Raw genomic sequence first — 21,749 nt, 5'->3', positions numbered from 1 at the left:
CTGCAGGTCAGCAATGTCACAGTACACTTACTGCAGTACAGCCTCTTGGTCCTCATGAGAAGTATCAGGACAGGTTTAGTCCAATTCTGGCTGGAGGAGGGTCCAAAGGCGGCATGGTGGGCACAGTGGACAGCAGGCTTTTAGCCTCCCTTTACACAGACGTAGAACCACCGAGCAAGGGCGACAGCCCCAACACATCACGGATTTGTTTTTAAAGGGAAAAAATGCTTTATTTTTTCCAGACAGAAAGTAAGTGATACAGTCCAGTCTACTCCTGTCCTCTGCTAAGGCCATGACCTTGACTGGGCAGGGATCAGGCATAGTACTGCAGATTGGCTTTTTTCTTTGCTTGAACCTCCAGGATTCCTTCCATGTAGTCCTCGTGGGTGAGCTCTGTAGCTCCACGGCGGAGGGCAATCATCCCCTGCCCAACGAGACGGTATTTAGAGAGGGAATGTGAGCACCACAAACAATTGCTCCGTTCTAGCTTTCACATTTCCCTCCCATCAGTGCTGTTCCTATGGAGGAATACTTACCGCTTCAACACACACAGCCTTGCACTGGGCTCCATTGAAATCATCTGTGCAGCGAGCCAGTTCCTCATAGTTTACGTCAGGGCTGATATAAGCAAATGGGAAAAAAAAGTCTGACAACATGTACCGAATAGAAAAAGCAACACAGGGAGTTTCCTCAGCCCCACAGTAAGTCCCCAACAAGTGACTGCCAACCACTTCTCAGCCCTGAGGTACCAGAAGGCCATACCTGACATTCATTTTGCGTGAATGAATCTGCATAATTCTGGCTCTGGCCTCTTCATTAGGCATTGGGAACTCAATCTTCCGATCTAATCGCCCAGAGCGGAGCAAAGCTGGGTCCAAGATATCAACCCGGTTGGTTGCAGCAATCACCTAAGCAGAAGTAGGATCATCAGTGTGAGGCACCTGGAAGACAGGCCACTTCTCCCCAAAGACACACCAAGCTTCTTCCCTGGACATTGTTTTCCATCCCCTGCTAGAGTGCCCTGGACCTCAGCAGAACTCCCTGATAGCTCCCAACCTTGACTTGTGTGTTGGGCTGAAAACCATCAAGTTGATTAAGCAGCTCCAGCATGGTCCTCTGCACCTCCCGGTCACCGGCCTTCTCACTGTCAAACCTGAGGGGAAACGAGTAAAACTATCAGTATGAACCTGACCACCCTCTGTCCCTAAATTTTTAATCACATCAAAACATGGAATGACTGCAGTTCATGCTCCTTGGCTAAGGTGTTTGAAATTTTTCCTTGAAACTACAGTCCTAACATGATGAGGACTGCAACTAGAATAACTGTCAGCAGCACCTAAGACTGATTTAGCCCTTACAGCTGAATGGGGCTTATGTTGTCCAGGCCCACGTAGTAAATGAGGGTGAACATCTCCAGGTGCCTGCTGCAATGATCAGAAAACAGTTTTATACAGCACGAGGCTATCAGACAGATCCCAAGTCTAACAAACTTTGCTCCTGCACCCAAGGATTGTGGCAACTGCTATCCATCTGTGACTAATGTTCACACTCTTTCTGAGTAAGCCATGCTTTAAAAGGCTCTGCTTAGATACACAGGCAAAGGAGGCTGATAGGCAGTTCCCAAGAACTTTACAGCATGGACTACAGCTCACCTTTTAGTGCCAATGGCATCCAGTTCATCAATAAAGATGATGGAAGGAGCTTTTTCCTTTGCAAGAGCAAAAGCATCGCGTACCAGCTTCGCTCCATCGCCAATGAACATCTGCACAAGTTGCGGACCCGCCAGCTTCAGGAATGTGGCCTGGGAAGTGAAAGAGAATCAATCCTAGGTCTCATTTCACAATAGGGTCACTTCTGAGTACTATAAGAAACCCTTAATTAAAACAAGCAAGCAAGCAAATAGACAAGAAAATCCCAGCCTTTGTAACACCAATTTGTGAGGAAGACCTTCTTCCCCTGGAGGTGTTCTTACTCTTTGTCAGGTACTATTCTACAGCAGCACACACTTTCACAGGTTCTTTTTACCTTGGTCTGGGCAGCACATGCCCGAGCTAAAAGTGTCTTCCCTGTTCCTGGAGGCCCATACATAAGGACTCCTTTGGGTGGCTGTATACCCAAATTTTCAAATTTCTCTTTATGATTCATCGGCAGGACAATGGCCTCCACGAGCTACAACAAAAGAAAAATATTAATACATGAACCCATTCTTCTCCACAGATCCAGCCTGTTCAAAGATGCTGTCCACAGTCACACCAGAAACTATTCACAAAGTATCACCTCTTGGATTTGTTTATCCAGCCCCCCGATGTCACTGTACTGCTCTGTGGGCCTCTCATCCACCTCCATGGCCTTCACCCGTGAATCATACTCAGTAGGCAGAGTCTCCAGGATCAAGTAAGAGTCTTTGTTCACCCCCTGTAAACACACAAGTCCTTTGCTTTTAACAGGTTCCCTCAGATAGCACTTAACAAACATGCAATCACAAAGCTGATTTACTAGGCCTCAAGGATGCAGGAATAAGCAGCTTTGACACTGGCATTCATCATTCAGCTTGGCAGAGTGGACAATGCCACAGTTACATTTTAAACAAGTGGTCCAGTTTATTACAATAAAAGGACAGGGTTTAAAAAACTTACTAAGTGGCCTCTAAACTTTCAGCATCTAATTGTATGTATAAAAGACACACACCCCAAACTGCTTTTCTTTACTACAAATCTAACTGAACACACAATACCTATCTATGAAAATTTTAGTAGAGAAATGGTCTTGGGGAAATCTGGACAGATTTGTCTTCTTTCTTAAAGGCAAGACATATGCAATTTTCTGGCCATCATCACATCCAACTATCACAATAGAATCACTCACCACCAGATCTCCAGGCTTCAACTTCTCAGCATCAACCAACCCAATAACAGGCAGGAAATATGTCTGTCAAAAGAAATCAGAGTGAGCAAAACCAGATTACCAGAAGATCCTTTGCATCATTCCTCACACTTGGTTGGGCACAAGTGTTGGGAAGGATAGATAAATATGATTGCCTAGCAGAAGAACCACAATAGTACAGCCAGGATGAATATCATGCCCCCTACTGGCTGGACAATGCCCTCACCTACAGAGAGATCCAAAAGCCAAATGGACTGTTCCATCTCACCCCCCAGAATGTATGGTTCACCCCACACCTGTAACCCTCCCCTGAACCATCAGGTGTCTGTAACCCCATTGGCCCAAGTCCAGTTCCAGCTCACCATGAAGCCCCCCTTGATAAAGGGTCTCTGGGGGGCCAGACGCCCTCTTGGAACTTCCTCCCTCCTCCTGGATCCCCCCCTCTTGGAGTCCCTGCTCCCAGCTTTGTCTCACGCCTCCCCCATCACCTCAGGCCCGGCCACGTGCTGTGTCTAGCAGCTCGAGGCAGGACCTCTCACCATCCCGAATAAATCTTATCTTCCAAGAGCAACCAACAGAGATCTCTTGTCTGTACCCACCCAAACCGTCGTGGAGCGTCCCATGTCTTTACACACAAAGGTCTTACCTGACGTGTAGAGGTCTTGATCACAGCACACTTGCCCTTTCTCTGGGAATCCAAGTCAATGTTTGCTCCATCCTCCTCCTGGTCATTTGGGTCAACATCCAGCAGCTGAAAACCAGAGTGAAAGAGTTCATAACAATGTAACCAGGCTAGCAGAACGACCCCAGGATTAATGCTTCTAACATACATGCATTGGAAGAAATAAAACTTTCCATCATCCAGCAGCAGTAGAATCATGAAAGCATTAAAGCCCTGTAAAAATTGCTTTCTTCCTTTCCTTATGAAGCAACAGGCAATAGTGCAAAGAAAGACATTATAAAATTCAGAACAAAGTAGTAGCTAATGGCACTGATTCTTTCTCCCATACAGCAGCTCACATTAAAGCTTAAGCTCATTAAGTTTTAAAACAGCAGTACAAAGCAATCAATTTTTAATAGCAAACTATTGACATTCTTTTTCCTAGCATCAGAACTACTGAATTACAAAAATAATGTGATGGAGTAACAGAGCCATGGCCTTTCATTCACTGTTTCACAAATTTCAGAGAGTATATGTCCAGTTTCAGATGCTCAAGTTTACGCTCAGAAGGGCTATGCCACCCTCTGATGCTTGTTAAGTACAGATGAACAGTATCCAAAGCCTACAAGGAATGACCCAGAGAACAAGTGGGCAAGAGATGTGCACTTCCAGGTCACAAATAAAACCAACAGAAAAACCTGAAAGTCCTGGCTCTGGCAGCATTGGTAGTCTGAGAATACTCCAGGTCTTGAATCCCTGATTGAGATCCCTGCTTTTCTCCCTGCCACAATAAACTGCACACATTTCTTATATCACTACATAGAAGTTCACCACCCTCACCTCAATAACATTGGAGACAAGGTATGGCAGGGTTTTGTTCACTTTGATCTTTTCACTGTTTTCTTTGATCTTGTCTTTCATGGCCTGAAGCTCGTGGGTCACTCTCAGTACCTCACTCTTCATGATCTGCAATTGGTACACAGAAGAAAGCAAAAGGAATCTTGTCAGAAAACTGAGACAAGATAAAATTAATAGATTGTTCCAAAAGCAAACAGTTACAGAAATCTAAGTCTGAGGAATAAAGGGAAATGTAATATAAAACAAAAAAAAAGCAAAGCCAGCAAATTAGCCAAAATTTGTTAGGAATCGAGGCTACACAGTCCGTTCTGATCTCTAACTAATCAATAACCCCAAATAATTTCTTCCCAGTGTCACTTGGTAGCCTCAGCCTAATCAGTGCAACAGCTTACAGGGTAGCAATTTAACCTAGGTAACAATATGGCTCAGATATGGCAACTGTGGTTTGGTTTGGATATGACTGTTTAATATATACAGATACACAAGTAGCTACATATACACAGCAATTTTAGTTATGTTTTGCAAGGTGGTTGGAACTAGATGATCTTTAAGGTCCTTTGCAACCCAAACCATACTATGATTCAGCCTGAAGGAAAGAGGACTCCAGGAACACCTCATGGTGGCCTTTCTGTATTTAAAGCTGTCTTGAAGAAAGACGGAGACAGACTTGTTAGTAAGACCTGTTGCAATAGGACAAGAGGTATGGGTTTTAAACTTCAAAAGGGCAAATTTACACTAGATATAAGAAAGGTAAGCAAAGGATTGCTATCCTTTACAGTAAGGATAGCAAAACACTGCAACAGGCTGCCCAGAAACATGGTGGATGCTCCATCCCTGGAAACATTCAAGACCAGCTTGGACAGGGCTCTGAGCAACCTGGTCTAGTAAAAGACAGCCCTACTTATGGCAGGAGTTGGCCTTTAAAGGTCCCTTCCAACCCAAACTATTCTATGATCATACTAACTGTAAAGAAAAAAAAAATCCAAGGAAAAAAAGGTTCTGTACTCCCCATCCAGCAGGGGATTTACACCCACCACAGATGTCTGCAGTGCTGTCTGGCTGGCACTGACAGGCCTTTTCCTGCCTTTCCTGGTTAGTCACACAGTGTGCAAATACACACTTTGTGATTCCCACTGAAGTGACTGGAGCACCAAGAGATCCAGGAGACCTGGTCACACCTGAATTGGGTGTGTGATTCTGTTCAATTGGGAAATCCACTCTTCACTAAGAAATTATCTTTTAAAAAGTCTTGATATGCCTAAGCATAAGACTGTGTGTAACACATCCACAGGAACCAATACAGAATCTGTTAAATAAAAACTTAATAAATTTAATAAAACAGCCTAGAAAACATTCACACAAAACTGCCTGAAGGGAGGGTTCTTACAAACCCTGCTATCATAATGCTCATACTATAAAATGAAGAAGACTACTTCTACTCCTTACTGTATTCTGCAATTTAAAAATAAGGCATGTATTTACCTTTACTGTCTTTAAAGAATAATCAAATACATTAATAAGTCAGAATTACTTGTGGAGCCTGAACCAGTATAGGATGAAGTTACTCTGTAGAATTTATGAAATATTTTATCTCAATACTGCTAACACTGTGCAGCAAGCATTCTAAATTTGTAAGTGCTCTTTTATGCAAAACATGTCTGTCTGTTTAACATCTTCATGAATGAACAAGCAAGAGGATGGAATGTTTTCTCATCGTGTTTGCAGATGACACCAAACGGGGGGGCATAGTCTCCGTGTTCAAAGGCAGAGCTGCCAAACAGAAACCTTACAAAAAATGAGGACACATGTAAAATCCCACAGCAGGGAGGGAAGTGCACCTTGCAGTGACACATGTTGGTGACTGTCTGGCTGAGGAATGGACCTGGGGATCTCCATAAGACAATAAAATGAACAGGAGCCAGCAGTATGTCCTGACAGCAAGGGTGGCAAACAGTATCCTGGGCTGTACTATTAGGACTGCAGGCAGTAGATGGAGAGAAGTGTTCAGTCACCTTTATTAAATACTTTTAGATCCTACCTAGAGCACTCAGTACAGTTTTGGTGAACCCCCCCCCCCCCGCCCTTACAGCAAAGACATGGATAAACTGAACTGAGTTCAGCATAGGGCCACCAAGATGGCTGGGGGCTGGAGCACAGGCCCTCCTGAGGGAGGTGGGTTTGTTCATCTAGAGAACAGAACAGCTGGGGAAGGAGGTATCAAAGAGACTGAACCAGACACTTCACAGGAGTACACAATGGGCAGATGAAATAACAGACTAAAACAGGTGCGGCTCAGACTGAAGCAAAGCAAATCTTCACCCTCGCAAGCTCTGTCAAGCAGCAGCACTGAACACCCTGCAAAGCGGTGCAGTATGCGTCTTTAAAGGCTTTCAAGATCCAACCAGATAAAGCCCTGAGTAGCTTTATCAGGGTTATGGCTGACCCTGCTTTGAGAAGGAGTTTGGCCTGGAGGTCTGCTCAAATCCCTTCCAACCTGAATTATCCGAAGATCCTCCCTGACTCAGGCCACAGAACAGACTTCCCCCTCCCCTCTGCCTCCGAGGCAGGGAGGGCCTGTGTAACTTCAGCTAAAGCATCCATGGCTGCGTCGAACAGCCGCCCCCTCAGCTCCCTCGGGTCGATGCTCTTCCAGTGATTCTTCCCTACCTTCGTGGTTCAGTACTCCTCAATCTGCTCTCCTCGATTCAATTAACCGTGATAAATATTTTGCCGTCCCCGTGGCTGTGCTAACCCGCCCGCCCCGAACAGCAGCAGCACAGAGCTCCCGGGAGGGCGGCCCGGCCCCGCTCCCCGGCCCGGCGCGGCCCCCGGCCGCTACCTTGATCTCGCTGTCGAGGAGGCGGGTGCGCTGCACGATCTCCTCCGTGGACATCTTCAGCACCTCCTCGCCGACGCCGTCCTGCGGGGGCACAACGGCAGCGTTACCTTCAGCCCGGCCCGCGGCTCGCCCCGGCCCCGCCGCCCCCGGCCCCGGTCCCTCACCTCCGACTCATCCCACACCGACGCCATCTTTCCGCCGGCCCGCGGGCGCGCAGGGCGCGGCGGGTTCGGGGCGGCAGATTCGGCACGGCGGCTTCCCGGCGGCGCGGGGCGGGGGCAGCGCCACGGGCGGGCCGTGCGGCCCGGGGGTTCCGCGCAGCCTGCCCTGCCCTGCCCCGGCGCTGCCGCCGCCGCCGCGATCGCGGCCCCCGCTGCCCGCGGCCGTGCCGAATCTGCCGGCGCGGCGGGGAGCGGCCGGCGGGTCACGTGCCGCCCCAAACCTGCTGAGTGATGGCGGCGGCTGCGCCATCGCGGGGCGGGGCGGGGCGAGCGGAGCCCGGAGCGCTGGAGGCAGACGGGGCGGTCTCCCGGAGAAAGCCTTTATTACAGCAGTGCCCGTACACAGCAGCCAGGGGGAAGGGAGCGGGGCTGCGGGTCCCGCGCAGGGGAGGCCGAGGACGCCCCCGCCGGGCACAGCCCGAGGGGGCCCGGGAGCGGCTCCGTCAGCCCCCGGCCGAGCCCGGGGCGCTCAGACGTAGCCGGGCTTCACCGACAAGCGGCGGCAGTTGGGGCAGCCGCGGGTCCCGTTGGTCTGCAGGCACCTGCAACGGGAGGAGGTCGGGTCGGTGAGGGCTCTCCACGGCTGTTGTTCACCACAGAGCTGCTCCCCGTGGGCCCTCCCGCCACGGGCAGAGACTGCATCCCTCTCCCTTCCCTTCCAGGGAGGCACTTCGGCAAATTCCTGTACGAGAGTTGGTTCCTGCACTGCTGGAGACAAGTCCACAGGGCTCGTCGGGCATGTCTCACTGCCCAGTAGTTTGATGCTAATTCTGGTGTCAGTGTGAGGCTTTGTTACTAAATTCTTAGTTTTCAGATTAGTTTTCAGAGTGTTTTGTAATACTCGTATTTCTTCTACAGTAAAGTGATGGTGCAGCTAACTTCTTTCATGCCAGTAACATGATAACAGTATGGACAACTTCAGCTCTGTGTACCACTAGCCAAGGGAGAAAGTGAGGGGGCTCGGGAAAAACCCAAACTGACCCTGGGAGTGAAGAACTGATTCCCCAGGGGGAATCAAATAAGAATCTGTGAACTGGGTTGATCACCTACAAAGTGAGGACATCAGTGAATAATTATTTAGAGGACAAGTGGGAGTGTGATGGATATGATGGCTAAATCTCACCCTTCAAGGCTGTGAGACTCTTAGCACCGCAATGGGATCCTGCAAGGCAGGATCAAGACACAGGCAAGCAGGTAATCAAGACAAAGACCTGGGGAACAGCATGCATAGGACTATGGGCATAAGCAGCTCTTTCCTGTGACTGTCATCACAATAATTTTAGTACTTCCAGCTAATTACTTCAAGTGGAAGAAGTGGGAGCAAGGTAGTGCCTGGAGCTGGTTGTTCTTCTCCCCAATGGACTCTCCACACATGCCACAGTACAGCTCCATCTCCTCCACACATTCATGGAACTTCACTACATGGTCACGCAATTCTTGCTGCTGCTCCTTTGTGCGATAGATCCTTTCACACAGGCAGTGGAGCTTCAGCAGGCCGAGCTGCACGTGAAGGACAGAAACATAAAACAAGTGAATGATAGGGCAAACACAGACCAGAAACAGGAGTGGGAATGCCACAGCCCCATCAACCAGCTGGAGCAACATCAGCAGGCTCAACAATTCCTGTCATTAACCCTTCTTCTTTGTGTCACAAAAGGTACCACCAGGTTTGAGACACTCAGCAGCTCTTCCACTCATGGTTTCCCTGAGCTACCTCTGACACGCAGTGTATTTCCTTTGCCTCCAGCCAGCACACAGTTCAGCAGCAAAAATGTTTTTCAGGAAGAGATCTCTAGTCCTCTAGTTCTCTGCCTATTTCACACCCCATTTTCACTGCTTCCCATTCTCCTTTGCCTATCCCATTGTGATTCCTCCCTCACTTTTCAGACTTGCAAACTGATGATTATCTGTGCAACTGCCCACAACCAAACACTTCCTGACAAAGCATATCCCAAACACTCGCTGGTTAATAGGAATGCTAATGAGCAACAACAAGCCTGGATAATTCAATCTTTCACATCTTATATTGCCTGACACAAGACTATGAAGAGTACTGAAAAGAAGCTGTAGGATCCTACCTTGTTGCCTAGTCCCTCTGCCAGCTCCTGTGCCTTTTCAATGCTCTCCAGAGCCTGTGAATTGAGAGCAGTGGTTGTTAGTTCTCAGCCAAATATATGAAAAACAGTCTTGTATGAATGTCCTATGAGAATTATTTAAAAAAAAAAGAGGTAAAGAAGTACAGAGTAAAATTTGGATTAACAAGTATCCCTGCAATGCTAGAGAATCAAAAAAGCTTTTTTGGGAGGGCAGATTTCCCTCCCCTCCCAAAAATCAATCCATGAGAAAAGGTTGGTTTCTGAAAAACCACAAGTAATGCAAGAGCTACATTTCTGTTGCAGACACTCAGTGTCAGTGTTGGCAGAGGCTGGTCCCAAGCAGAGAGAATAGAGACTTATTTAAATTCGGTCCCACATGCTCATTTGGGGCTGGGATGGAGCACTAGCAGAGCAAGCCTTGTCCCCATCCTACCTTGCAGGCTCAATAATTGTTGGGCAACTTTAATTTCACTTGTACCAGAGGTGAGGAAAGGGATCACCAGCACCACTACACCACACTCATCTGTTTTTTTCCCTGCTATTCATATATCCACCTAGCCTTACTTACACATGGTGTGATGTAGGAGTGTTCTACTATCCATTTTTAAAATCTGAAGGAAATATTTAGCATAGCAGCTGTCATTCCAAATGGCTCCCTACTTTCACCTACATGTCAGTGTTCCTTGCTGTTCTGATAATTAGTCTCTTTTCCAGAGCTATTGAGATCTGCTTCCTGTTTGTCCAAGGGGAAGAAGATGTCTCCCTTGTGATGCAGTAGTTTTCAGGAGGAACATTATAAAATTTCTACCCTATAATTTGGCATTACTGCTATTGTAGGAGGAAAGGACCAGATGAGATGCAAAAATGTGCTGTGAATGCAGAGGAGATGGCATTAGACTTGTGGTGGCAGCAACAGCCTAAGATAAGGAAATGGTAGGAGAGGGAAGCAGGAACTAAAGGCCAGCAGGGAGAACATAACTGGGAACCGTGCTTAGGAAGACTGAGTGTTTACTGGAAACTCCTGAAATTAATGACTGTGAGCAAGAATCAAAATGAAATGTGTGGGGTAGGGGAAAAGATTATGTTGACAAATCTAGGGGACAGTTTGTCTTGGACAGGAATATGAGACTGCACAATAATGAGGGCAAGCAAGCTGTAAGCAGCCTGTGAGGATTTGGAATAGCATTGATTACATTACATGCAAATGAAATGGACTGACTGGCCAAAGAGACCAGGAAGATGGAGGAAACTTGAGCAAAATAGGGAATCTGCAAGTGGAAATTTAGCAAATTTCTTTACTAAGTAGCTGATATAGGGATGAGTCAAATGAGAAATGGAAACTGGGCCTGGCAAGTTGAAGAACAGGCTTGGGTGAATATTCAGGGATTTGACATCTAAGGAGGTCACATTTGGTCAACAGACATAAGGTTCCTGACCCAGCAGGACAGACTTCCCTCTAATGCCTGGAACAGAATACAAGATTCTTCCACTTTCTTCTGTGGGATTTGGTGAGATTGGAATTCTGTGCAAAGCCCTCATCATGTTCTCACAGTGAGAGCTGCTTGATATCACAGTGGCTCAACATAGAATCAGTGAATGGAAGAGTTTGATGAGTGCTCTGAATATTCTCTCCTGCAGAGGACTAGCTGCTGTGTCCTGTCCCATTCTTTAGATACTGAGCTAACTTTCCATAGTTTCTTCTCCCATTGCTAACACTCTGTTTGCTTACTGTGATTGAACAGTGTGTCTCACCCAGCTGATTCCCTGATGGAGGCACTCAGATGCTGACAGCACCCTGAGTTTCTCTATTCTGACATACTGGACATACTGATATCTGAGATGCTTCATTTGTCCTAAAATTCTTGGTGTCTCAATATGAGTGATAAGAGTGAATTTTCATCATACTTAGACCCAACCAGCATCTTGATGTGGCACTGTGCAGTTGTTCAGAGCTAGTTCAGGGCTAACATTTGAGCATTTAATTCTGTGGGTGAGTAATGTTCCTGCTGTGCAATGTGCTGCATCTAGTGGAGTCTGGACTTTAACACACATACAAACTGCCTAAGCATTTTCAAAATAAGTAACTTCACCCCCTTGTTCTATATTGACTCCTTGTCTATCCCCAAATAAATTCTCACTCTCATTCCTCTGTTTCACATCAGAGTTTACAGACCATCAAAGTTTCTCCAGGAATTTTATGCCACATTTACCTGCAAAGCACATGGTGGAGCTGTAGAGCTCTCTAAATATCATTAGCACATCAGTGAGCTTAGTCATATAACCAAAAAGTGAGCAGGGGAATCTATTTCAGACCATAAGGCTTCCTTCCTCCAGTGCTGGTTTCTCAGCATAGAGCTTAAAAGTCATCAGGAGTGACTAATGAAGCAATTCTGTAACTTAGCAGCCTGACTCAGAATGGATGTTCCTACCATTAGTTTCAAATCCACGGCTGAGAGAGACCATTCAGAGAAATATAACTCTACAAGCAACGGACCCTGTTGGTAGAACCAAGGGGGTACAGGTCTCTTCTGAACTGTACCCTCACCACCGTGCAGTACACAACTGTACTCTAATCTTGTCCTACAAACCTGTGTAGAAACAAGCTTGCAACTGACCTTGTCCAGCTCCTTTTGAATCATCCAGCACTTAGTCACTCCTAGCAGCACCTGGATCAGGCCCAGGCGGTTTCCAATCTCTGTCATGATGCTCATGGAAGAATCATACCGAGGGAAGGCTGTCTGCAGAAGCAGGGAGGAGAACACGTGTTTTGCTATGAACTGCTTTTAATGCCCTCTTGCTATTCCCCCTATCCTTCCTGGCAGGAAGGGACTGTACCTGCACGTCCCTGCGACTGCGATGGATATCTGCAAAGCAGAGCAGACACAGTGCTTGCAGCGGCCGGTCACCATGCTGCAGGGCAATCTTCATGGACTCCTGAAAGAAATAGCCTCTGGTCAGTAGAACAGCTTGTTCCTTGTTCAAAACAGCAAGGCTGGGACTTTGCACTCCAGCCACTGAAACCTCAGCTCCAAAGAAGTGGCATCACCTTTTAAGGCAAGGAAAATATTTTTCACATGTTCCTAACCAAGGGCCATTCATAGACCCAAATTTTGAAGCCCCCTGGGCTACAGAAACCACAGCTCTAAGACTGGAAGGCAGCAGGAAGATCTACAGTCAGGTGTGAATGGCAGGGCATCTCTCTTGCTGTAGTGCCATGGCAGGATCCCTGGCAGACCCCCCAGCTCTGCCCGTGCCCCGTACCTCACAGCAATCCATGGCGTCTGCCAGGCGCCCCAGCTTCCGATAGGCCACGGCCATGTGGTACTGGCTCATGGCACGGTACTTCAGGCTCCAGCCCTTCCCGTAGTCATTCACCAGTTCAGCAGCTTTACATGGGAAAAACAAGGCTTTCTCATAGTCCTGTAAAGCACACAAGCACACAGACAGCAGTCATAGCAAAAATAAATTAAAAAGGAGAGAAGGAAAAAGACCAGCTATTTTTTATTTACTAACCCTGCAACAGCTGTACATGTTTAAACTCATGCTGCTCCTCTTCCACATGCAGTATTTTGGTGGGTATCAAATTGTGAAAGCTGGAATTGCCATATACTGAATTCTTCTTATTCTCTGGGTCCAGGACACTGGGACAATGACCCAGCAAAGGAATTTGATGTAGTATGCCATTAACTTTATTCTGCAGGAACCATTTACCCTCCTCTGTAAGCAAAGACTGAAAACTTTCTTTGCTTTTACATCATCTCTACTTGTAACATCTACATGGAGCCTTCATTTTCTCTAAATGGTGAGTTTGGCTCTCCAAGAAACTCATTATCCATCATTGCAGGGAAGAGGAACCAAGACTCCTGGCCTCATCAAATTCACAATAAGTAATAATACATTTTAAACATCTTCTTTTTGCATTAAAAGCATGTTAGAAATAAATATTATTTTACAATAATTATGTAAAACTTATATTAGTATCTAAAACCATTCTCAAGTAAGTTATATGAGACTGCAGAAGTGAAAAAGTCCTCATATTTTTTTAATTCTCCACAATGCACAAAGGAAACCACAGCTTCTCAAATTTTCTTTCTCCCTTCTTATTTCACACCTGAAAAGTATTCAGCACAATGTTACTTTCTTTATTTTTGGTCACCACACTTCACATGATGAGTCTTCTATGAGTGAAGAAATCAAGACTTTGTGAGAAAAACCTATTTTTTGCTGTTTATACCAGAAGTTAGAACCAGCAAATCATCCCTGTGCTCAGTCCCTGCCTGGTTTTACCTACAGCTGCTTGCTGGCAGCTATTTGCCTACAATAGTGGTAGAAATAGAGAATCCTTGAGGTTTGGCTGCCAGCCCTGTGTCTCTGATGTGATCTTCTTTGAAGCTAAGTTTGATCTTTTCAACACACATATTCACAGCTGCTTCTGCTGTGCTGTGTAAACATGACACTAATCCTCCATTTGGATTTTACAAAGGGATTTTAGCTTACAATGCTCTCTTGAGGAACGACAAAGGCTGAAATTCACGTGATTTCCAATGCTTCCCTGAATCTGTGGGGCAATCACTCCTCTCCCTCAGGTTACTGTACCTTTATCTGGGTGTAGAAGTTTCCGAGGCTGCAGCAGACTCGACACTCCAGCATCTTGTCATCGTTGTTGTGTGCATAGCGTAAAGCTTTCTCAAAACACTCCAAAGCCTTCTGGAAAATGCTGAGGCCCAAGAAGGCATTGCCCATGCTGAGGCTCACCTGGCCATTCAGCTGCATGCTCACAGTGGTACCCTGCATGTTCAGACATGTCTTACAGTAAGAGATTGTCTTCTGGAATTCACAGAGTTTCTCATTGCTGCGAGCCAGGTTTAGGTAGCTCTCTGTAAGGAAATCTGGGTCTTCCAGCTCCCGTGCTGTGTCAATCTGGACCACTGCAAACTTTGAGTAGAGAAGATAGTGTTTACAAAAGTGTGTAGTTTATTTAAATACAGCTTAAGCACCCACAGAGTAGCACCCTGTACTGGAGGAGAGGATTGTCTGAGCAGGGCAGACAAGGCCATCAACACATGGAGAAGCATTGTATGCACTGAACAGTTGTCTGGTGGTTTAAAAGGCCTATGAAGACTCAGAAGAAACCTCTCCCTCCCTTCACACAGTCTCTGGGCAGGGAAGATGAACTAGGCTGGCAGTAAGGAGAAAATAGCTGTTAAATGGCCCTAAAGAGAAACTGGTGATGTTTCAGATGAAACATCTGAAAAAATGCAGTTCTGTTTTCTTTCACTCAGCGTAATGTATCCCACTTTCTCTGGAATTCCTAAGCTATTAAAATACTCTGTTAATTGAAGAAAGTAAGCTACTTCTTTAACGAATTTTCTACTAACAAATTGCAGTCTAGATCTTGACAGTTTTAGTTCTATAACCTCCAGGATTTGTTTAATACTGCTGTCTTAAATGAAGTCTTTCAGGTGGCAAACTTTTCTAAGCAGTAACTCTTATATTTTGTGATGAAGCAAGCTCACTGCTGGCTTGATTTAGTATCGGTAGCAAAGGTAAATAGTTAGCAGTTTTCATTAGACATTATCAGTTAGGATTATGGATGGCAAATTCCAAAGGAATCAATTACTTCCTTTTTATGTTGTGGCTACACATAATCATTTAGGCTACTAGAACATTTTACATTCTTTGGAAACAAAAAAAAACCCCAAACCAAATTAAAAAACCACACACACAAAACCCCCCAAAAAAACAAGAAAAGAAAGCAAAACTACAAAAAAAAAAAACAAACAAAAAAAACCCCCAAACATCACCAATCATAAATTGTGTATGTTGGGTTTGTAATTATCTTCTCAGTTTCTATTACAGTTTAGGAAAGCTCCTATGTGGACTCAGTGATGCACACTAGCTCATGCTTCCCCACATTCCCTTAACTGTGCACAAGTTCTTCAGCATTTTTGGATCGCCACAGCCTTTTCTCCTGGTGCGAAGTAATTTTTCCTCTCTAAAAGAGGTTGAGCATCACAACTCTTCTTAAATCACTTTTTATTTCATGCCTTAAATTATGACCCTTTTTGTCCTGATATTTCCTCTCTCAATGGCTTATTGCTACAGTTCTCCTTTCTCTATCCTTTGACCAGTTGCTGTGTAAATTCTTCAGTTTGACTGAGGCCATTTTTCCTTCCTAATACTGTGAGGAACTAAAATTCACCAACTCTGATGCCACTTGCTGTTCTCTTCTCAGGTAAGGAATTATGTTTGGATATACTAAGCTCACTCCTTTGCTTTTTTTTTTTTTTCTCCATGAAGTATTTAATATTTCCTTCAGGTAGCTACATCTTGCCCTTTTTTCTTCTTTCTTCCCCAGTCAGTCTGTTGTTTTTGCCAGCACCTAATTTCACACCACTTAACAGAATTGTTTGTCTTGAAATGTTTTCCTAGTGTATTAATACCTCTCCTTTCTTCTTCATCCTAAGTATTTGGTTTCAAGATAGGGCTTTGACATGTGCACGGCTTTATCAGGAAGGTGTGCCTCTCTCCCCACTCCAATTCCAAACAGAGCTACCAAAAACTTTTCAATGAGATGTAGACACCACTTTTACATTTTGTTCTATATGCTTCTAATAGCCAGTCTAGTAAGAGGCAACCCAAAACATCGGGACATAACAAAGCCCTTCAGTAAGACCCTATTTCAGGCTGGGATAGTTTCTTAAGACTATTACAACACTCTCTTGCCTTGTCTTACAGATTCTTGAGTTGCCTTCCCAAATGCTGCCTGCTGCTCTCTGTACACATGCTCTTTCTTCTCAGATCCACAAACCAGCTTCTTTTTGTTCATTTAAACTGTTTATCCTCATGTGCTTGAAGTATAACTTCAGCTGCTTGTTACCACTCTTCCGTCAAGCCCAATATCCTTCCTTCTTCCTTCTGTACTGTCCTGACAACTGGAAGCTGCTCTCTGACCTCAACTGTGAGACATCTGGGATGTCTCAATTACCTCACCAAAACAGCATCTTCTTTTCCCTCTTAATCAGCCCCTGGCAAACAAATAATTGCAATTAGAAAACCCCCATATAAGATCTATATTAGATATCAGCCAGAAGCTGAACAAGACTTGTCTCCACAAGATCGATACTTATTCTACAGAATCCACTTGGAGTTCTCTTTTTATACTGACATACACACTGTAAACAGCTTGTAGTTGGACAAAGGCTCTGTTCTCATACCTGCTCCTGAAGCTTGATAACATGTTGTGCCTGTATGTGGGAAGTAATCAAGACAGCTTCCCATGAATAACTGGAGAACTTAATTAACCAAGGAATCCTGATGAACCAGACCTGGTGAAAAATCATGTTCTGTGTTGTGGGCTGGAGCTCTTGGTGAGCACAGTGATTACAGCAGCCCAGAACATGCACTCAATAGCTGCTATTTTCTGTTACACACAAAACACCCAACACTTCAGATTCTGATCTCCAGCCACATTCCATCGTGGGTGCGACACAATGGCATGCATTCATCTCCAGTTCACCTTACCTTCAGCATGTCTTTGTATCTGCCCATCTCTGCATGAGCAGTGATGAGGCAACCCAAAACCCGAAACCTGCCAGCAGGATCCGCAGACTTCTCCAAAACCCTCATCCAGACTCGCAGGGCCTTTTCAGTCTGGTTAGACTGGTAAAGATGGAGTCCTTTCTCTATCTGTTGCTTTGTCTGGTCCTGGCCCATCTCCCATGGATTAAAAAGCCTCATACACTAACCTCTAAGGATAGCAAAAAGGACGTGCTTACAAGAGAACACAACGTAAAATGCCCCACTAGAAGAGGGCGGGTTGTGTGCTCAGAGGGCCCAGAGCCGTAAGAGCCCAGCCATGTCAGGGGGCTGGAGCTGTGGTAGGCAATGGCAAGAAGTGGTTGCTCAGCACTGAAGGCAGAATCCCAAATCCACTAGGCAAACATCTTGCTTGCTAGGGCTCCATCAGTGCATTTGTCGGTCCAATCCCGTAAACAAAGAGGAAAAGCACGACAGGGAGAGAAAGAGAAAAATCTCAAGCCACAGGAGTGAAACTCAATCTGAACAGCAGTGCTGGTCTCCTCCCCATTGGCTGCAGCTGCTCCTGCCACTCCAGCTCACGTGGCTCCCAGGAATTCTAGTCAGGCTCCCCAGCGCCCAAGGTCATGGTGCCAACTGCCCACCCCTGCCCGCCAGTATGCAGCTTATAAATACCCCAGGGAGAGACAATTGGCTGCAGTCACAGCCTCGGGTTGCCTCGGCTGTCTCTTTCCTCTCTGGCCATCCCCTTAGACAAGCACTGCTGGTGGTGGGCTAGCTTGGGAGGAAGCAGATTCAGGTGGAATAGTAGCTTTAGGAAAAATATATTTATTAAAAGTCAGGTGTGAACCAGGTAACTTCAGTGTGTACACACCCACACTGTTACTCTTGCAACAATGTACTTGATATTTTGTTAGGCACAAAATCAGCCTCCCTTTTGAAGACCTCATTTGGCATCATGGACTGTTTTTATGGACATAGGTCATCTCTGTCACAGATTTGCTGCAAATACACCTCTGACTTCCTAAGTTTAGGGACAAGGAGCTAACCATCCTGAAAACCTTTGTTTTTGACTGAATGTTGGTCCCTGTGATGAGTGTGGTAGTCCTCCAAAAGTTGTCAATGGCACTCCTTAAGTTCTGCATCCAGAACTTGATGATCTTTTATGATGAATAACAATAAAGACACAGAACATAGGTATCTGCACTTTTTGGTTGCAGGAGAAATGTTAACCCCATTAAAAGATAGCTTTATGTCTCCCACACTCTGTTAAAAAAATCAGACTGGTTCCTCCAGGAGTTACATTTAATACTCTCACCAATGTGCTGCAGCCTTGGTGGTCTAGAGATTTATTCAGTCCTTAAGAAGATACACCAAACCTGGGAGGAGAGTGGCAGATGGAGAATGCTACAGGGATATAGAATGTTTTTCAGATGCAGAAGTTCCAGGAACCAGTTTTGTGATCCTTTTACTGGGCAAAGAGAAGCAAATTGAGGTTTTAGCAGACCTGCCTGCAAAACCAGCCATGCCTCCAGCTGCCTCCCTGCTTCTTGGTAAATTTGGTAGCAGTTCTTCCCCAAGCAAAGGTAAATACCTACAGAATCACCTCCAAGGGTACTAATCAAGCTATCCTGGTCTGTCAACAAAAACCCAAGGGAGCCTTCCTGAGGTAATATCCTTAAGAAAAGCAGACACAAAATAAGGAACAATAGCCTACCCAGAGGCTTTACATCATAGCAGTCATGATCTTAAGGGATTATATCTGTCTTTTATCCAAAATTCCCTCAGAAAAGTATTTCAAAAAGAAAAGCATTATAAATTGTAGAAGGGTTTTGCTACAGTAAGACTGATTCACTTTTGGGAGCTCATATACACTACAATACTTGCATTATTTAACTTAGCTTTGTTTTTCAGAGATGTAATGTGTTAGATGATATTTCAGCATAGACTCTATGTAGTCTCAAACTCTGGAAGTAGACACTATGAAAAAATCTACAGAAGCTGAAGAAATCTAATGGTGAGGCACTGCTGGTTAATGTGCGAAAATCCCTTCAGCAGCACTGTTAAAATTATAAGCTAGGTACTTTATAGATTTGAGGACTTGCATAAAAGTCAAATTCAGAATATTAAAAAATATGTCCTCCTTGCAGTAATTATTTTATGTCTCTCTAGACATAAGTGGTGGGATGGAAACAAGATGTAGAAGATCAGTCCCCATGGAAAGCATTGACAATGGTGAGGCCATTCAAATTTCTAGACTTGGAGAAGTTAAGAGGCCAGGAAAGCAGCCACTAGGAGCCTGCTCTGTAACAGAATCAAGCCAGGACTCAGGAATGGGGAAAACAAAAATTTTATCATTCTTGGTAGATCAGACTACTTTGCAAAATTAACCTTCCACAAGTGAGCTGCCTGTAACTCAAACTCATCCTGAGATTCTTTTGGACCATGTCAGCAAAGCACTGCTCCCTTCCCCACACAACATAGCCAAAATGAAGAGGGTGCCTTGCAGCCTGACAAAACCCATCTAACAGGAGATGATCTGCCCTGCATTTTGTTAACCTCACTTTAGCTCCTTGGTTTTGAACACTGTGAAACAGTACTTAGTTTCTTAGGAATCAATTTGTAACTCACCTGTTGAGATAAAAACACCGTAGTAAAATAAGGGCTAAATCCATCAAGTTCAAATTGATCATTTTCAAAAAACCAGGAACATGCTCTGACATGGAACAGATCACTCTGAGCCCAGCTGCAGCTGTCTAAATAAGGAGGGATAAAAGATGAACACTGCCCGCCTGTGCTACTTCAAAAAAAGCAATGGCATCTGTCTGTGGCTCAAGATAGCTATAATTCATTCAATATTCAGGTACAGCTTCTAAAGTTAACAATCCACAGTTTCTCCTCAGGAAGTGCAAATAAATGAGCCTGAATGGTGTTTGGCGACATCAAATTAGGGAATCTTACCTGTCATCCATGCAGTGAGGCTCATCACGCACTCACTTCTGCAGAGTGACCACACTGATCTGCTTCTCCTCCTCCCCCCCATGCTCTTCATAATGTCCCTGGTGAGTCCTGGCCGCATGAAGAGAGCAGAATGTGGCAGGTAAAGTCAGGAAGACTGGAGTCAAGACAAATAGTGAAAGGTGGAGGTGGATGTGAGAGGAAAAAGGTTTCTCCTAGAACATCCAGCATCAGGATTTCATCTACAACTTTGTGTATTTCCTACAAATGCTGATAAATGTAACAATTAATGTGAAAATGCTGATTATTTTCAGAGATTAATACACAGACTCTTAGGTGTAGTTTGATTGCATGCTGATTGGTGGTGGCCTTTCGAATTGAAGAAAAAACCTTCAAAAAATTAAAAAAACCCACTGACCCAAAAGGGATCTGGTGTCAGTTCTGTCAGATGTAGCTGGCAAAGCTTTGATTTTGTAAGACAGGGTGAGTGAACTTTCTGCACAAGCTGGAATCTTCCATTCTGCCTCAACAAACCCTTTTTCTGATTCATGTTTCTCTCCATCCTTGGCCTCAAGTTGTATCTAAACTGAAATCCTCCAGCCTCTCTTCTCAACAGCTGCAAATTAACTGCAGGGATCCCAGCACAGTCTGTAACAGGTGGCTCTGTGCCTCGTGCTGCAATTGGTGCGCTCAGGGCTAAGAATGCAGCACTGAATCCTGATGCTTTGCAAGTGCTCTCGGATTTACAATCATGTAGGAAGTGATGGGGTGAAACAGAGTATGCCAGATAACACAGGAAAAGGACACGGAGGAGAAACATAGCTGTCCTAAAAATGCTTGCAAGTCTCCGAGATGCAAGATAGCAGAGGAAAGGAATAACATCACGGAATTTTAGGAGCTTTCAGAAATGCAGCAAAATCATGGCCATTGTGGTACCCTTCTGAGAGAGAAGGAATATTCGTGTCAAACTTGTGGCAGGTTCCTAAATGAATTATATTTTGGCTATGCCAAATACTTTTTATTGATTTGAAATAAGATATCATAAAAGATATCTTAGTTGTACAAGCAAAGCAGGTAGCCTTTGCTTATCACTAGTAAGTAATCCAAATCCATTTGCAGTTTCCCTGCGTACTATTTCCAGGATCAGGAGCACTGAGGGCTGCAGGTACTTTGATGTTGCAGAACCAGGATAGATTCAGCCAGCTTGGCTGTGTTCCTGTAAGGGGAAGGAGGCAGTGGCAAGTGTGCAGCTTGTGAGTGGCATAAGCTGGTGCCCCTCTAACCCAACACAGCACCACACACTGGTGCTGCTCCTGCAGAGCTGAGGGCTGCTGCTCTGCCCAAGCTATTGAGCCCTTGAAACACCCTGAAGCACAAGTGCATGGATAAGCAAGTGGCTGCACAGCACCAGTTCTGTGAGGCTGGATATGCCTACTCCTCACTCCCAAGTGTTGCAATTATCTGCATTATCCAAGATCCTCAGCTTTTCCGTATCTGAAGGGGACTTAACTGTCAAATGATCCAAAATGGATGTATATCAACCAGAAAACCTTTTCTATTTCCACTCAAAGTAGCTCAGAAGTAAAAGTACAGTACTTTTACAAAGAAGTAAAAGTCCAGGGTGATATTGTGATATTGGAACAAGTGGTATTGGGCCATGAATATTTTCGTGTCTCACAGCTAAGAAGTTGTAA

The 21,749-nt window shown here is 45.1% G+C and overlaps 2 protein-coding genes across 2 annotated transcripts; both read right to left on the bottom strand.

Annotated features, from left to right (window-relative positions):
* Nucleotides 1-204: 204 nt before the first annotated feature.
* Nucleotides 205-7,624, bottom strand: PSMC3 (proteasome 26S subunit, ATPase 3). The gene is made up of 12 exons (XM_002199928.7): nucleotides 7,406-7,624; nucleotides 7,242-7,322; nucleotides 4,385-4,510; nucleotides 3,530-3,634; nucleotides 2,866-2,928; nucleotides 2,278-2,415; nucleotides 2,026-2,169; nucleotides 1,653-1,801; nucleotides 1,057-1,153; nucleotides 763-908; nucleotides 537-618; nucleotides 205-424 (listed from the first exon to the last, which is right to left on the bottom strand). Exons 1-12 carry the CDS (start codon nucleotides 7,430-7,432, stop codon nucleotides 314-316), a joined length of 1,269 nt encoding a protein of 422 aa, XP_002199964.1. The 5' UTR covers nucleotides 7,433-7,624; the 3' UTR covers nucleotides 205-313.
* A 144-nt stretch (nucleotides 7,625-7,768) lies between these two features.
* Nucleotides 7,769-21,698, bottom strand: RAPSN (receptor associated protein of the synapse). Its single transcript, XM_030274173.4, has 8 exons — nucleotides 17,083-21,698; nucleotides 14,155-14,493; nucleotides 12,820-12,978; nucleotides 12,394-12,492; nucleotides 12,174-12,296; nucleotides 9,541-9,594; nucleotides 8,763-8,962; nucleotides 7,769-8,004 (listed from the first exon to the last, which is right to left on the bottom strand). The coding sequence occupies exons 1-8, from the start codon at nucleotides 17,296-17,298 to the stop codon at nucleotides 7,932-7,934; spliced, it is 1,263 nt and encodes a 420-aa protein (XP_030130033.1). The 5' UTR covers nucleotides 17,299-21,698; the 3' UTR covers nucleotides 7,769-7,931.
* Between the last annotated feature and the right edge of the window lie 51 nt (nucleotides 21,699-21,749).

Source organism: Taeniopygia guttata, chromosome 5 (genome assembly GCF_048771995.1).
Source record: "Taeniopygia guttata chromosome 5, bTaeGut7.mat, whole genome shotgun sequence".
Lineage (NCBI taxonomy): Eukaryota > Metazoa > Chordata > Aves > Passeriformes > Estrildidae > Taeniopygia > Taeniopygia guttata.
Note: the sequence above shows the minus strand (reverse complement) of the source record. Positions and strands in the feature narration are given on the sequence as shown.

Bases quoted from the DNA above. Each gene is read 5' to 3' on its own strand.
- PSMC3 (XM_002199928.7), bottom strand. From the start codon at position 7,432: ATGGCGTCGGTGTGGGATGAGTCGGAG. The intron at 1,154-1,652 runs GTGAGCTGTAGT...GTTTCCCCTCAG, and splicing joins GATGCCATTGGCACTAAAAG to GTTTGACAGTGAGAAGGCCG. The intron at 425-536 runs GTAAGTATTCCT...CTCGTTGGGCAG, and splicing joins AGGCTGTGTGTGTTGAAGCG to GGGATGATTGCCCTCCGCCG.
- RAPSN (XM_030274173.4), bottom strand. From the start codon at position 17,298: ATGAGGCTTTTTAATCCATGGGAGATGGGCCAGGACCAGACAAAGCAA. The intron at 9,595-12,173 runs GTCAGTTGCAAG...CTCAATTCACAG, and splicing joins TTCAAAAGGAGCTGGACAAG to GCTCTGGAGAGCATTGAAAA. The intron at 8,963-9,540 runs GTAGGATCCTAC...CTTCACGTGCAG, and splicing joins CAGAGGGACTAGGCAACAAG to CTCGGCCTGCTGAAGCTCCA.